The 15,264-nt window shown below is 35.3% G+C and overlaps 1 protein-coding gene across 1 annotated transcript; it reads left to right on the top strand.

Annotated features, from left to right (window-relative positions):
* The first annotated feature begins 811 nt into the window (after positions 1–811).
* LOC147487053 (uncharacterized) lies at positions 812–1,693 on the top strand. The gene has a single exon (XM_086573926.1). The coding sequence runs from the start codon at positions 812–814 to the stop codon at positions 1,691–1,693; it is 882 nt and encodes a 293-aa protein (XP_086430052.1).
* The last annotated feature ends 13,571 nt before the right edge of the window (positions 1,694–15,264 follow it).

Genomic DNA, 15,264 nt, shown 5'->3' with positions numbered 1-15,264 from the left:
TGGTGGATAGAATCCATAGAAAGGTCAAAGGTTGGAAAGCCAAGGTGTTGTCTCAGGCTGGAAGAACTACTCTCATCCAAGCTGTGATTCAAGCCACCCCCCTATATGTCATGTCTCCTTCCTTGCTGCCAGTGGCCACATGTAATAAGATAGATAAGGCATGTAGGGATTTCTGGTGGAATGGTACAAAACAATCTAAAAGTGTTCACACCATAGGGTGGGAACAAATTTGTAATAGAAAAATTGAAGGAGGTTTGGGTCTCATGAAAACAAAAGACATGAATGAGGCTATGTTAGCCAAGCTTCCCTGGAAAGCAGCTACAAATATTCACTCTATGTGAATTAGAACTATGTTTAGTATATATGGCAAGAAATGGATTGAAGATGTCGAAAAGCCACCTGACCAAGCTTCCTACTTCTGGAAGGGTATACACAAAATCTTCAACTCCATTAGTGGGGGTCTGATATGGAGAATAGGAAAGGGTACCACCATCTCCACTCTGAAGGTACCACCATCTCCATTCTAAAGGATCCATGGCTCAAGTGTTTAAATAAACCTGTGACTAAGAATTGGGGTGGTGGATGACTCTTTGTCCAACCTTCATGTTTTAGACCTATTTCTGCCAGATGGAAGTGGCTAGGATCCAGTCAAACTCAATCAATGTTTCCACCCTTTCATAAGTCAGTTATTGCAGGAGATAGTTGTTAGACCTGCCTCTGCCTCAACTGACAAAATGATATGGGCTATGAAAAGGTTTGGGAGGCTTACTGTTAAGTCAGCATATGAGTTTCTAAAAAAAAGAATACTGATATGGGCCAAAGCTCTAGTGTTAACTACAAAGCCATAAAACAGCTTTGGGCTACCCCTCTGCCTTCCTATATGCCGATGTTTATCTGGAAAGTTTACATGTATGTGCTGCCTTTAGGAGATAGGCTGGCAGAAAAGAAAATGAAAAGGGACTTCTCATGTCCTTTTTGCAATAGAGAACTGGAAACAGCTGAGCACTTATTCTTCACTTGTGACTGGACTAGAGCAGTCTGGTTTAGCTCACAAGTGGGACTAAGAATCAATAACCAACAGCAACACCAAAGTTTGAGGGAGAGGCTAGATTTGTTCCTGTCTTGGTGCCATAGCAAGAATAGTGAATTATGCTTGGCTGGGACTCACATCATGTACCTGCTCCAGCACACATGGAGGGCTAGAAATGAGATCAAATTTGAAAAAAGGAAGGCAAATAGGGACCGAATCATCAGACAGAGCAAAGGATTGGCAGACAAGTGCTATGATGCATTCAGAGAAGCTTCCTTAAACTCTCGAGCTTCAATTAACTCTCTTAATGAAACTATGGATAATATGTTTCCTGAAATCCCAAATGATAGCATTGTGATTAGATTTGATGCATCTTTCAACAGGAATACAGGGTGGGCTGGAGCAGGAGCAATAACAAGCAATAGTGAAGGGAACATAGTTGGAGCAGCAGTTAGGAGATTCAGAGCTCAGGAGGTTGGGGAAGCAGAAATGGGTGCAGCTGAAGTGGTAACACTGTTGGCAAAGCAGCTTAGCTATAACCATTATGTATTGGAGGGTGACAATATGGAGGTGATGAAGGTGCTCCAAGGATCAGACTGTCCTTGGTCCTTGGAAATGCTGAAGACCTCTATAAACTCTATTATATATTGTCTTGGAATTTAGTTCATGTAGCTTTAATTGGATTAGTAGGAGTTCAAATGGGGATGACTTACTAGCTAAATTATGGGCTAACCATCAGCTGGGAAGTTCTGATCTTCCAAAGTGTATGGTTGACATTTTTTGTGTTCCAGTTCACCTATAGGTGATAATATATAATCTAAGTAGTATTGCATCGAAAAAAAAACCTATAGGTGATAATATATAATCTAAGTAGTATTGCATCGGAAAAAAAAAAAAAAACTAGGGAATTGAGGCTTGGTAAGGGTATTTTTGGCATCTTGAAGGTATAGATTTCGTAGCCCACCAAATTATTGGAATGTCAATGTCAAAACGGTTATAGGGGAATTTTGTTCCTTGTAATAAAAAATGTTGTACGGATTAATTGACCATGAGTGTACGGATTAATTGACCATGAGATCAGCACGATGATATTGAGATTGTAGTATATTCAGAGGCGGCCCTGAGGACAGCCCACACAGGCGGCCGGCTGGGGCCCCGAAAGTTGGCCAAATATTAGGGCCCCTATGGTTGAAAGCAGTTGTGGTCAATAATTTTTTTTTGGTCCAAAAAGACTTTAGCAAACAAACATCCTACTATTCTTTTTGTGGTCCAACATTGGCTCCAAATTTGGGCCAAACATAAATCATTAAACGTCGATACTAAACTCTACAGAGGCTTGTTCTCCACGACTCCACTTCTCCTCTCAATCTCTCGGTCTCTGCAATTCTCTAAGGTCTCTTCTGTTCTCCAACTTGCACTCCACGGTCTCCATTTCTCTCTCTTTTGTTGATTATATCAGTTATCATCACATCTGCAAAAAGAAGTTTTTCAAAGCAGAAGTTGATCAAATCTTACCTTCGATCGAGCATGTATCAAGAAAGATTAAATGGATTAACTATGTTATCTATTGAAAAGTCTTTAGTAGAAAAACTTGATTATGAAGACTTAATTAGTGATTTCGCAACTAGAAATATAAGAAGACTAGCTTTTCAGTATTGCTTAGTTTTTGTAATTGAATTTTGGTGTTAATTTGTTGATGTTAAGTACACATTTGATTCCGTAAGAGTATGAAGGAATTTGGACTTAATTTTTGATCAAATAAGAAAAAAAATTGGCTTATGTATTTTTCATCATTTATATAGAGGCCATACTTTAGGATCTCGCCTAGGGCCCCCAAAACTCAAGGCCGCCCCTGAGTATATTGACGTGTCGGAAGAGTGTGACAGTTTGTGTGGGGTTTTTAATAATCCCAAAACAACATACTTATTTTATTTTGACTACAATGTGCCACATGTCATTAACATATTTTTTCCATATTTTTTGTTTTTGAAATCCAAATTTGTTGGTAAAATTTAACATTTTATAGCTGTCAAAACTACAAAACTACTGGAGAGTAGGTCAAAACCCTCAGAGTGTGGGAAGGCCGGGTTGGTCTCAAATTTCTGTTTGTACGACGAAATCACATGCTGTAGTCTGTAGAAAACTTGAAATAACCAGTGAAAGTGGAGAAAGTGTAGTGGTCCAAAGAGGGCGGCATTACCATTTACCAATTCACCACACCCTTGCATTTCACAACTTCCCGACCGATGTATCTGCATTTTGGCAATTCCCCGGTATGATGGACCTAGTGATGACCCACACAAAAAAAACCAAAGCAGTAATAATAGAGATTTAATCTGGGATATTATCCAAAAAAATAATAATAACCCTCACACTGACGCACATTAGTTGGCATATATAGATCAGGCATCCAAAATTCAGAAATGTGAGCCCACTCTATGTCAAATGAAAGCGTCAAATGCATTTACCTAACCATTTCCACAAAATTAGAAAACAATAATGTTTTCTTCATGTGCATGATCCGGCCTAAAAAATATGTACGTAGTTTAGTTTAAATTTAGTGCGGAATATATCACAACAGAATGAACAGATCATCGATAGAACATATCACGCCTGGTTTAGCCTTCGAAATTTCACTAATTCCAAACACCATCAGCTCTAGACGACCCTGCGAATACTACTGATAGAATGCCATCCACTCTAGACCCTCTAAATAGTGATAGAATGTGCTAGCGATAAATCATAATTCATATGAAATGTATCACACAAGATAATTTTAAACCATTATCGGATAGGTACGCCCCGTAGTTGCTTATGAACACTACTATAGCAGATACCTTGTGCCAATACGTCTATTTGTTCATTACTAATTATAGTCAACCATTGGACCCTTTTCTTTCCAAATGATTTTGATATATATGCATGGTTATGAAGAAATGCATTGTATCGTCAACACTAAATTTAGACTATTGAAAACCCCCAACTCTAAAAAGTAACCATTTAAGTTAACTTAAAATAAGTATGTAAGTAAAATTTCACTTATAAAATGAATTCAACTCCAATGTTTTGTAGATATGATATTCTCACTATAAAGATCATCTCCATAAAATTTCAACTCATTTGGAAACCTCTAACATTAATAAACAATTATTGCAAAAACTCGACATTTTTGGACCATTAGATTTCTTTTTAAAGATGACCACAATTTTTATCTATATTAGAGATTTTCAAATGAGCTGAAATTTTGTAGGAATGATTTTTATGGTGAGTGCTTCACAACCACAAAACATTAGCTTTGAATTCATTTTATAGGTTAAATTTTACTTACATACTTATTTTAAAGTTAACTTAAGTAGCTATTTTTTTAGAGAAAGATTGTATATATATATATATATATATATATATATATCGGTTAGGCTAGGATGACATATTTAGCGTGACATACATAGAGTGACATACCATTGTTCACGTCCTAAAAGCCCAGCCCACGAACCAACAAAACACAAAACAGATTTTGTGTTTACAAACCTTCGTCAAACACAGTTCAAACTTAGAACTTATCCGGAAAAATCTTCTTCTATTCATCTCTCGAAGTTTCCAACCTCATTTTTTTACTTGAATTCTACATTCTCTACTTCAAATTCCATGACCCATTTCACCAATTTCAACACACCCAACAAAAATGCTTCAACTCAACACTGTGACACCATTTTCTATCAACTTCAAAGAGCCCACCATTTCTAACTTCAAACCAACTCGGTTCCATCTTCAAAACAGCCCTTTACTAGAATCAGTTGCATTTCAACTAGGCCAAAGAGGAAAGCGTGTGAAAATCGACAAGTTAGAAACCCAAGAGTTGGTTAAGACTCTTTAAGGAATTTTAATGATAAGAAACCTTTGGTTAATGTATTGGATAAGTATGTTAAGTTGATTAGAACCGAACATTGTTTTCATTTGTTTGAAGAACTTGGGAAGAGAGATAAGTGGCTTCAATGCCTCGAGGTTTGTTTTTTTTTTTTTAGTTTTTAGTTTTTTTTTTTTTTTTTTTTTTTTTTTTCATTTTTGATTGATATGGGGTTTGTTTATTAGACTATACTAGATTTGACATTTTGATTGAACTTGTGTAAGTACCATTTTGGTTTAATCATCAAAATCAATAGTAGCTTTGAACTCATGGAAATGTTAGCACAATTTCCATCAATTTCGATGTTGATGGAATTGCATCCGTCAATTTCGGTGTTGTTTCATGTCGACAATTTGATTATGTATGGGTTTTGTGCCTTGCGTGTCTAAGACAATCCCTCGGACAAACTTAGCAACGCGGCCTTAACCATTTTGTTCATATACAATGGAAAGCAAGGCAGCAACAAGGCAACAAGTACATGTGTTGTATTTGATTATGTTTGCTTAAGTCCATCGATGACCGCCTTTTATCACTAAAAGCCTATCCTTTTTGAATGTACAGGTTTACATCAATCCAAAATTTGGGGTTTTTGAATATAGGTGGTTTAAGTCTCTGAAGGGGTAAGCTAGATTGAATGACTTGGTATGACTTCCAAGTCGTTGAGTACAAGCGAGTGAGTAAAGAGGATTTGTGTCGAGTTAGTTTTGGTAGTGTTGGCCGAAGAGGACATTGCAATTGGAAGCTATAGTGGCATTTGGCCTTTTATATGTCGGTGTTTTACCTGTGTGAACATATATATATATATATATATATATATATATATATATATATATACTTATGTTGATTGGCCTTTTATGTTATGTGAAGTATCATCGACAAATTAGAAATGGAGAATTCTATCATTGTATATGCTTCAAAGTATTAAGTAAAAGAAAATTTTCCTTCATTGATATATTATGGATTTTTTTTTTTTTTCTTTACTAAGATGATTCTTCCGACAGATCAATGGAAAAGACCAAAGATTACTTGTAACTGTCTTGGTCCTCCACTTGAGAATGTTGAAGGGGTATTCTCAAATCTTGGATGGTATGCAATGAATCAATTTGTTTGTCGATGTGATCTTCAACAACCCGAATGAAACAAGATGAATGTCCGACAAAAGATTCTTCAGCGACGCGTCTATGTACCTCTGTTGTTAGTATTTAGTATTGTTGTTGTTGTAGTAGTTGGAGAGAGTACTCTTTGCAGGCTTGCTGCTATATATATATATGCATTATTCCTTAAATTTGTCTCTTTTTAGTAAACCTTTGATGTCGGAAACATGGTTTTACATTTGCTTTCTAGCTTAGATGGTCGTTTAACTTATAATCGATGATGATTATACTACCTACTTACGGGAAGCTTTGTGTTACGCAAGCCAAGGTAATTAACCTCATCTCTCTCTTACTAGTCTCTAAAGGTCTTAGTACTTGCTAGGACCGATATTTGCAAACATCCGAAGTTTGAATCAAACGAAACATATAAAATGGCAGTTACCCCCACGGAACTATATTCCTACAAATCAAACACATTCTAAGATTATTCAATTCTGGACTTGGCGCTCAATGAGCATTCATGTACATCCTTCAAATTTTTATTACACGCACTATTTTGTAGTTGCAAAGCGCATAATCGGAATCCACAATCCTCTCGAGAACGTAAGTGGCCATCAATGACATTATATCATTTCGTCGCCGGGTCAAGCGGTTCAATTTGTATTTGCTTGGCTTAATGCAAACCGAAGAGCTTTAAGTTGACTAAATTTCAGTTAAGAATTATGGTTAGCTACTATATCACAATAGACAAATGTCATGTTAAAATCACCATTACATCCCAAAATGCGCAATCCGTTTCAATATGCCCGGAGACAGAATGCTTCAATAGAATACATAATATGCCCGGAGACAGAATGCTTCAATAGAGTACATAAACAACTACGTCCTCGAATCCAAACCAATTTATTTTGCAAAGCTGAACAAAGGTAAGGTACAAATCACCAACAAATGCACCCTAGTTACATTGATTTAGGCAGCTGCCTGAAAAGCTCTTACAAAGACCTCAGGGGGTTGGCCATCACTGAGCTTGTTTTTTCCATTGATCTGTTAGAAGAATCATCTTAGTAAAGCAAAAAAAAAAATCCATAATATCAACAGAAGGAAAATTTTCTTTTACTTAATACTTTGAAGCATATACAATGATAGAATTCTCCATTTCTAATTTGTCGATGATACTTCACATAACATAAAAGGCCAATCAACATAAGCATATATATATATATGTTCACAGTAAAACACCGACATATAAAAGGCCAAATGCCACTATAGCTTCCAATTGCAATGTCCTCTTCGGCCAACACTACCAAAACTAACTCGACGCAAATCCTCTCTACTCACTCGCTTGTACTCAACGACTTGGAAGTCATACCAAGTCATTCAATCTAGCTTACCCCTTCAGAGACTTAAACCAGCCTATATTCAAAACCAGCCTAGTTGGATTGATGTAAACTGTACATTCAAAAAAGGATAGGCTTTTAGTGATAAAAGGCGGTCACTGACAGCTTAAGCAAACATAATCAAATACAACACATGTACTTGTTGCCTTGTTGCTGCCTTGCTTTCCATTGTATATGAACAAAATGGTTGAGGGCGCGTCGGCGAAGTTTGTCCGAGGGATTGTCTTAGACCTGCAAGGCACAAAACCCATACATAATCAAATTGTCTTGACATGAAACAACACCGAATTGACGGATGCAATTCCATCAACATCTGAAATTGATGGAAATTGTGCTAACATTTCCATGAGTTCAAAGCTACTATTGATTTTGATGATTAAACCAAAATGGTACTTACACAAGTTCAATCAAAATGTCAAATCTAGTATAGTCTAATAAACAAACCCCATATCAATCAAAATGTGAAAAAAAAAAAAAAAAAAAAAACAAACCTCGAGGCATTGAAGCCACTTATCTCTCTTCCCAAGTTCTTCAAACAAATGAAAACAATGTTCGGTTCTAATCAACTTAACATACTTATCCAATACATTAACCAAAGGTTTCTTATAATTAAAATTCCTTAAAAGAGTCTTAACCAACTTTTCAGTTTCTGACTTGTCGATTTTCACACCTGCTTTCCTCTTTGGCCTAGTTGAAATGCAACTGATTCTAGTAAAGGGGCTGTTTTGAAGATGGAACTGAGTTGGTTTGAAGTTAGAAATGGTGGGCTCTTTGAAGTTGATAGAAAATGGTGTCACAGTGTTGAGTTGAAGCATTTTTTGTTGGGTGTGTTGAAATTGGTGAAATGGGTCATGGAATTTGAAGTAGAGAATGTAGAATTCAAGTAAAAAATGAGGTTGGAAACTCAGAGATGAATAGAGGAAGATTTTTCCAGATAAGTTCTAAGTTTGAACTGTGTTTGACGAAGGTTTGTAAACACAAAATCTGTTTTGTGTTTTGTTGGTTTGTGGGCTGGGCTTTTAGGACGTGAACAGTGGTATGTCACTCTATGTATGTCACGCTAAATATGTCATCCTAGCCTAACCGTATATATATATATATATATATATATATATATATATATATATATATATATATATATATATATATATATATATAGGAGAGGAATATATAAAAGGAGAGGGATAGAGGCACATTCTTATATGCACATTATAGCCACATTTTTCACATACAAATGAATTAAGGTCTGGTTTTTTGTAGAGATGATCTCCCCACCATGAAGATCATTCTCACAAAAAATTATAATATTTGGATATGTCTAACCATGTAAAAATTAGTGTTTATTTTTTAACTTTTTATCTAATGGTCCAAAAATTTTTGTGAGCATGTTCTAAGGTTAGATTTCTTTGAATAAGCTGAATTTTTGTGAGCATGCTCTCTATGGTGGGAGATTATATCTACAAAAATTCAACCTTTAATTCAACTATTAAGTCCACACTTTTGCTTGGATTAATTTACAATGTGGCTACAGTGAATGTGCATCTATCTCTCCCTTATATAAAAAGTAACTACTTAAGTTAACTTTAAAATAAGTATGTAAGTAAAACTTTATCTACAAAATGAATTTAAACCTATTTTTTTTGTGTGGATATGATATACTTAATATTAAGATCATCTCCTATTTCAGCTCATTTTTTTTTTTTGTGGATATGATATACTTAATAAAATTATACCTTAGCCTCATATATTATATATATATATATATATATATATATATATATATATATATATATATATATATATATATATATATATATATATATTCACATTATTTGTGGTACTCAAAGTCCTACCACCCAAAGAAGTGTACGTGCTGGGCATTGAGATTTGTACATTGAGTTTTGGAAATAGTTAATATTTTTTCTTTGTTTAGTATTACCATCCTCATATAACAATATAGTCTCTCTTAAAACTAGAATGGGCTTGGCTTAAACAAGGTAGTCCAATCAAGTTTATTTTAAAAGAAGTAAGGGGGTGGTGGGCGACCTGTCTTAAATCCACCCGGAATTTGACCTATAAAAAAAAGTGCCACCACTTAATAATTTTGGATTAACTACTTTGACCTAAATTTAATTTCAGCTCAAGGATATTGACCTATTTTAAAATTTTTTGAATATTCCAATTGTACCCTTCTCACTTTTAATTAGAGCTCAAGGACATATATAAATTCATATTTACATAGAAAAAATATTAATTAAGAACAAGCATGAAGAAAAAATAGCTTATGCAAATTCATACTATACTTACACATGTAATTTCATATTTACATATGACAACTCATAATTACATAGAAAAACTCTTAATCAAGAACAAATGTAAAGAAAAATTATATAGTCTATAAAAATTCATACTTACACATATATGTAAATAAATCATATTTACATGGGATAATTCTTTTCCCAGAACAAACCTAAAATTACATCCCGATTTACATTGTTATATCTGAGCTCTCTTTCACTCTTTCACCCTCTTTCGATTTCTTTGGTTTCAATTCCCTTTCTAGAGTTTCTTCCGTTTAGTTTCGACTCAAAGGTGCATTTTTTTATGATTATCTTTTGTTTGTTTGTTTGCTTGAATTTCAGTTGACACTGCTTGCTTGATACTGTATCGATTTTAATTGAAATTAGGTTTATTTTGTCTATTCAATTTAGGGTTAGTTAGGCTTTGGTCCTACTATTAATAGCGAAAATAGGCTTTGGTCATACTTTTCAAATTTATTAGGCTTTGGTCCTACTTTTTTCCTTGACTGTGAGTCAATATAGTTTACCCTGGTCAAGCTGCTTGTTATTCAAAATGGCTAGAATACCCCTCCTTGTGCATGTCACGTGTTTTTATGATGACGTATTCGGTTCGCCACGTGTCTATGATGACGTATTCGGTTCGCCACGTGTTGATATAGGGTGTGGTTACAGAGAACTAAAAAATTGGACCGTCAATTTGTTGTTGTGCACATCTTAAGGAGTTGGTGAACAAGGAGGGAAAATTTCCACCATTTTTCTCTCTCACTCCACCCGATCACGTTGTCTGAAACCTTAACTCTCTTTCTCTCTCAAGCTAAGCTCTCATCATTTTCGTCAAAACTGAAACTTTTTACTCTCAAAACTAACATCTCATCGTTCAACACATTTACTTCCATGCATGAGGGAAGTTTTTGTGGTTAGTTCGGGTGGTGTTGACTACATGAGTTATTTCTAGGGTGCCTTATTTCTACTGATAGATGAGTTTGCTCTCGAGATTTCTCCCCTTTCTTAACTGTTACAAACTGTGAACCCTTTTGTTGTGCATTGTAAGTATAAAGCTTAGATTTTTATATGAGTTGGATATGAGTTTGCATACATGAATCTGTTTAGTGATGGTTTTTACATGAATTTGTTTAGTTAGTTCTTTTCATTCACACTCACACCATATAATTTTATGGGAAATAATTTTAGGGTTCAGCACGAACTGTGATTGATTATGTTGCATGTTTCTTGCATGTAGATGGACTAAAAACTAATATTTTAAATTTTTGTGAGTCTAAAAACTAATATTTTATTGTGCACTAGGATTGAAAACTAATTTTTAATTTGTTATGATATTTTATTAAAGTGTTTGATATTGAATGCATGTGGAATAGTGCATGAAGTGTTTGTTTTGGGGTCCTTTGTTTTGATATTTGATGTCCCTATTTTCAAATTGTATGTTGTTGTTATGTCCAGTGCTATGGCCCGTCCTTTGTTAGGTAAGAAGCCTTTTTGTGATACATTATGGTGGAAATTGGGAGACAACTATCCCTGGGAAGATTAATTGTAATGATTACAAAGGTGGTATGCAGAAGTATGTGAAAGTTGATGGGGATGAGTTCTCTTTGATAGATTTGAAAAGGGATGTGCAAAATTTGGTTAGTGAAGGAGTTGGTTTTCAGATTGCAAGTATCATTCAAGGGTTTATATGTAGGATAATACAGGATAAGGACCTTATGTATCTGTGGGATAAGCTTAAACCTAAGAAAGACAAAAAATACCACATATTTGTTTTCCCAATTCCAACAAGTAAAAAACACACTAGAGCTCCTGTAATTCCCTCCACTACTGCTCCAGTTAAGTCCCCAACAAAAATTGCTCTACCAGTTAAGTCCTCCAAATTTAATAGTCCACTAGTTAAGTCATCCAAAAAAATGCCTCTAGCAGTCAACTCCGCTCCCCCCCCAGAAGAGTCCTCCTCCAATTAAGTCCTCCAAAAAAATGTCTCCATCAGTCAAGTCCCCCAAGAAGATTCCTCCTCCAGTTAAGTCCTCCAAAAAATGTCTTCAGTAGTCAAGTCCCCCAGAATATTCCTTCACTAGTACCCACAACTCCAAAGATCAAACAAAAGTGTACAAATTAGTCAGAGTGTTAGGAGATCCCCAAGATTCACAGAAACTCCCCAACCTTCTCAAACATCAGTTAACCCTATTAGTACTGTACTTCAAAATACTCCCTAAGGAAAAAGTCCCAAATACTCCTAAAAGTCACCTTTAAGAAGGTCTGCAAGGCTTCACATACTAGTTACTAAACCAGTTGTAATGGAGAGCTATTGGTGTTGGAAATTTCTGATGATGAAGTAGCAGAAGATGTTGAAGGATCTAAGAATATGGTGGAGTCTCAGTTACCACCCATGGATTAGGATTTATGTACTCAGAATATTCATGAATATCTTGATGAACTAGAACATGCTAGTGAGGGATTAAATGATGCTGAGAATGTTAGAATATCTTTTATGAACCTGATAATGCTGAGTTGAATGATGGTTTGAATGGTGAGTTGAATGATGGATGTGATGATGAAGAGGATAAGTATAAGTATGATCAAACCTTTGGCCCAGTTTTTTGGCAGTTAGATGGATGTAGGCTATGATAGTGCTGAAAATGAATCTGATGATGATGAGTACAATCGAACAGATAGTGATTACTCAGATAGTGACTTAGATAATGACATAGATCCAATGGTGGTGGATGAAGAAGTACATAATTTAGAAGAAGAGTTACAAGGTTCTGTGTTGGCCAATGTTATGGGGCTATCAAGAAACATCTATGAGGAAGAGGAGGTGGAAAAGGTGGCAGACCTAGTAGTTGAGAAGTTTGGGTTATGTTAGTTGAAACCAAAGATAAGCTGGCCTACTGTTGAGGCTTGCAGGGAGTTTTTTGTGACAATGGCAATTAAATATAGGTTTAGTTTCAGACAAGTAAGAAATGATAGGTTCAGGGTAATTATAGTGTGTAAAGAGTCATGTAAGTGGACTGTATCTGCTAGTATAACCAAAAAAGACATGCACACCTTCATTCTTAGGAAATGTCATGATGAACATACATGTGAAGCTGATGAGAAGAACAAGAACTCACAGGCTAAAGCACTTTTGGTTGCTAAAGTATTTCTAGATAAGATGAGAGATCATCCAAATTACAGACCAAATGATATAGTAAAAGAGGTGTTTAATAAATATGGAGTGAGCATATCATACTGGACTGATTGGAAGAGTAGATGGCTGATGCTTGAAGCAATACATGGAAATTATGAAAAAGGTTATAGACTAGTCCCTGAGCTGTGTAGGCAGATACTTAAGAGAAACCCAGGTAACATTGTCAAGCATTTTGTGAGTGATGGAACTAAGTCTTTCATTGGTGTTGTTGTTGCATTCAAGTCATCAATAGATAGGTGGTTGAATGGATGTAGACCCATCGTTGGTCTTGATGGTTGTTTTCTCAAAGGTAAGTATGGTGGATGTTGTTGAACAGCTATAGGACTTGATAGATATATGCCATGTATCAACCTTTTGATAGAGAATGATAAATAATAACATATATCGATCATTCTAATGGAAAGTTCAAAAAATATTCTCCCAAAAATGATATATGATATATGACATCTATCATCATGTCACACATGTATCATCCTTATGACATGATGATACAAGATGATAAACACCCAAAACTATAATATGAAACCCCATTGAGACATATAAATTTGGTTAATTATGTGTTTAATAATCATGAAATAAATATATTTTCATACTTTTACAGGTATTCGCAGTAAACATGAAAATATTGGTTAAACCTGCGTTAAAGCACGGGGAACGACTTATATATGAATTTTTCCAAATCAGCCATGTAAAGCCCAACAAATCCGCACAGAAGCATCAAACTTCCAAAGCTCTTACCTCTTGAACCATGATTCCAAATGCGACAAGTGAGCTGCTCAGACAATCAGGGCGATGAACTATACACATAGGCGGGAAGTTGTAAAATTGCCAAAAGACCAGACCGCCACTGGACTGCACGTGGACCCACTATACGGGCCTGCAAGATTTGATGAGTCATCAATCATGGAGCATGTCAAGACAAAAATACCAAATTATTAGTGCAAAGTTGACACCTTGTATGTAATTAATTAGATTAGGTGTTAATAGTGAAAAAAAATGGCAAGGTGTCACTTTGTTTTAATGTGGTGGATAAAAAGAAAGTAATTGTGGTTTGATGTTTCACGTGGGAGAAAATGAGATTTCTCTCAAATGGAGAAGAAAACAAAACAAGGGGACACTCCATTTACTCCCTTGACTTATTTTCCTTTACCATGTATTATTTTAGTTCCTTAGTTTTAGATAGTTTTTATTTTTTATTTTGGTAAGAAAAAGCTTGTAATAGTTTTAATGGAGGAAACTTTGGTTTTCTTCTAGTGGAAAATAAATCAAAAGCAAGTGAGTTTAGATAGTTAGTTTTCTACTTCTTTCTCTCTCTCTCTCTCTCTCTCTCTCTCTCTCTCTCTCTCTTTTTGTTACATTCCACACTTGTAATCCTTTATCCCAAGGATCATGAGCTAACTTCCCTTTTGGGGAGTTAATAAAACTCATGTGAGGGAAAATATAATTCTTGTTGTTTGGTTTGGTAAGTTGTCTAGGAAGAACAACTAGACCTACATCCTATCCCAAACTGATAGTTGGTGTAGTGTCTAGTTAGGGATCAAAGTGATGAGCTTAGAGATAAGTCATTGCCTTGGTTCCACATGCTAGCATGTATGAGCTTAGAGATGAGCCATACATGTTAGGGATCAAATTTTCTTTTATTAGGACTTGTCTATGAGTTCTAGGAAGAATAAAATGAACTTATTAAAATCAAACAACAAAAGTTATCTTCACATGAGGAGGATTAACTCTCTACCTTTGCTTTTAGTAAAATTGTATTGTGTATTAGTTGCATGATTTTTGTAACTTAATGTTTTTAATTTTTGTGTAGTAAAGAAACCAAGTATTTAGTATTAATATAATCATATTTAAACTTACTCACTAGTTCCCTAAAGAGTAAAACAACCAAGTTGTAGTTTGTCCTAAGCTTTAGGTTGGTTCGAATCCTTACTTCAACTATATGAACACGAAGATCATGAGTAAGGAAAAACTTTGAATTCACACTTTCGCATAAGAAGAGATTCAATTCTCTAATGTCAAAAAGGTGAATATCAAAATGGCGCTGCTGCCATTCTAAAGACCAAGGGTTTGTGCTACGGACTGGGAATTGCTCCAAGGGGAACCCCCACTCTCATCCTTCTTTCCTTTTCGTTTCATTTTTACGTTTTTGTTTTATTTTAGTATTTTTGTCTCGAAAACAACCTGACCTCTCTCGATTTTTGGGTTATACTTCCAGTGACAAAAAGTTAGGACCGGGAAAGTAAACTACACAAGTTTCTAAGGTTTCTGTGAAAAGTTGAACTCATTGTAGTATAATCGACACGCGGTCTTGAATTGGACTTCAGCGTCCGCTTGAGTGTAACT

The sequence above is a fragment of the Coptis chinensis genome, chromosome 7 (genome assembly GCF_015680905.1).
Source record: "Coptis chinensis isolate HL-2020 chromosome 7, ASM1568090v1, whole genome shotgun sequence".
Taxonomy (NCBI): Eukaryota; Viridiplantae; Streptophyta; class Magnoliopsida; order Ranunculales; family Ranunculaceae; genus Coptis; species Coptis chinensis.
The sequence above is the reverse complement of the archived record's forward strand: the minus strand, read 5'-3'. Positions and strand labels throughout refer to the sequence as shown.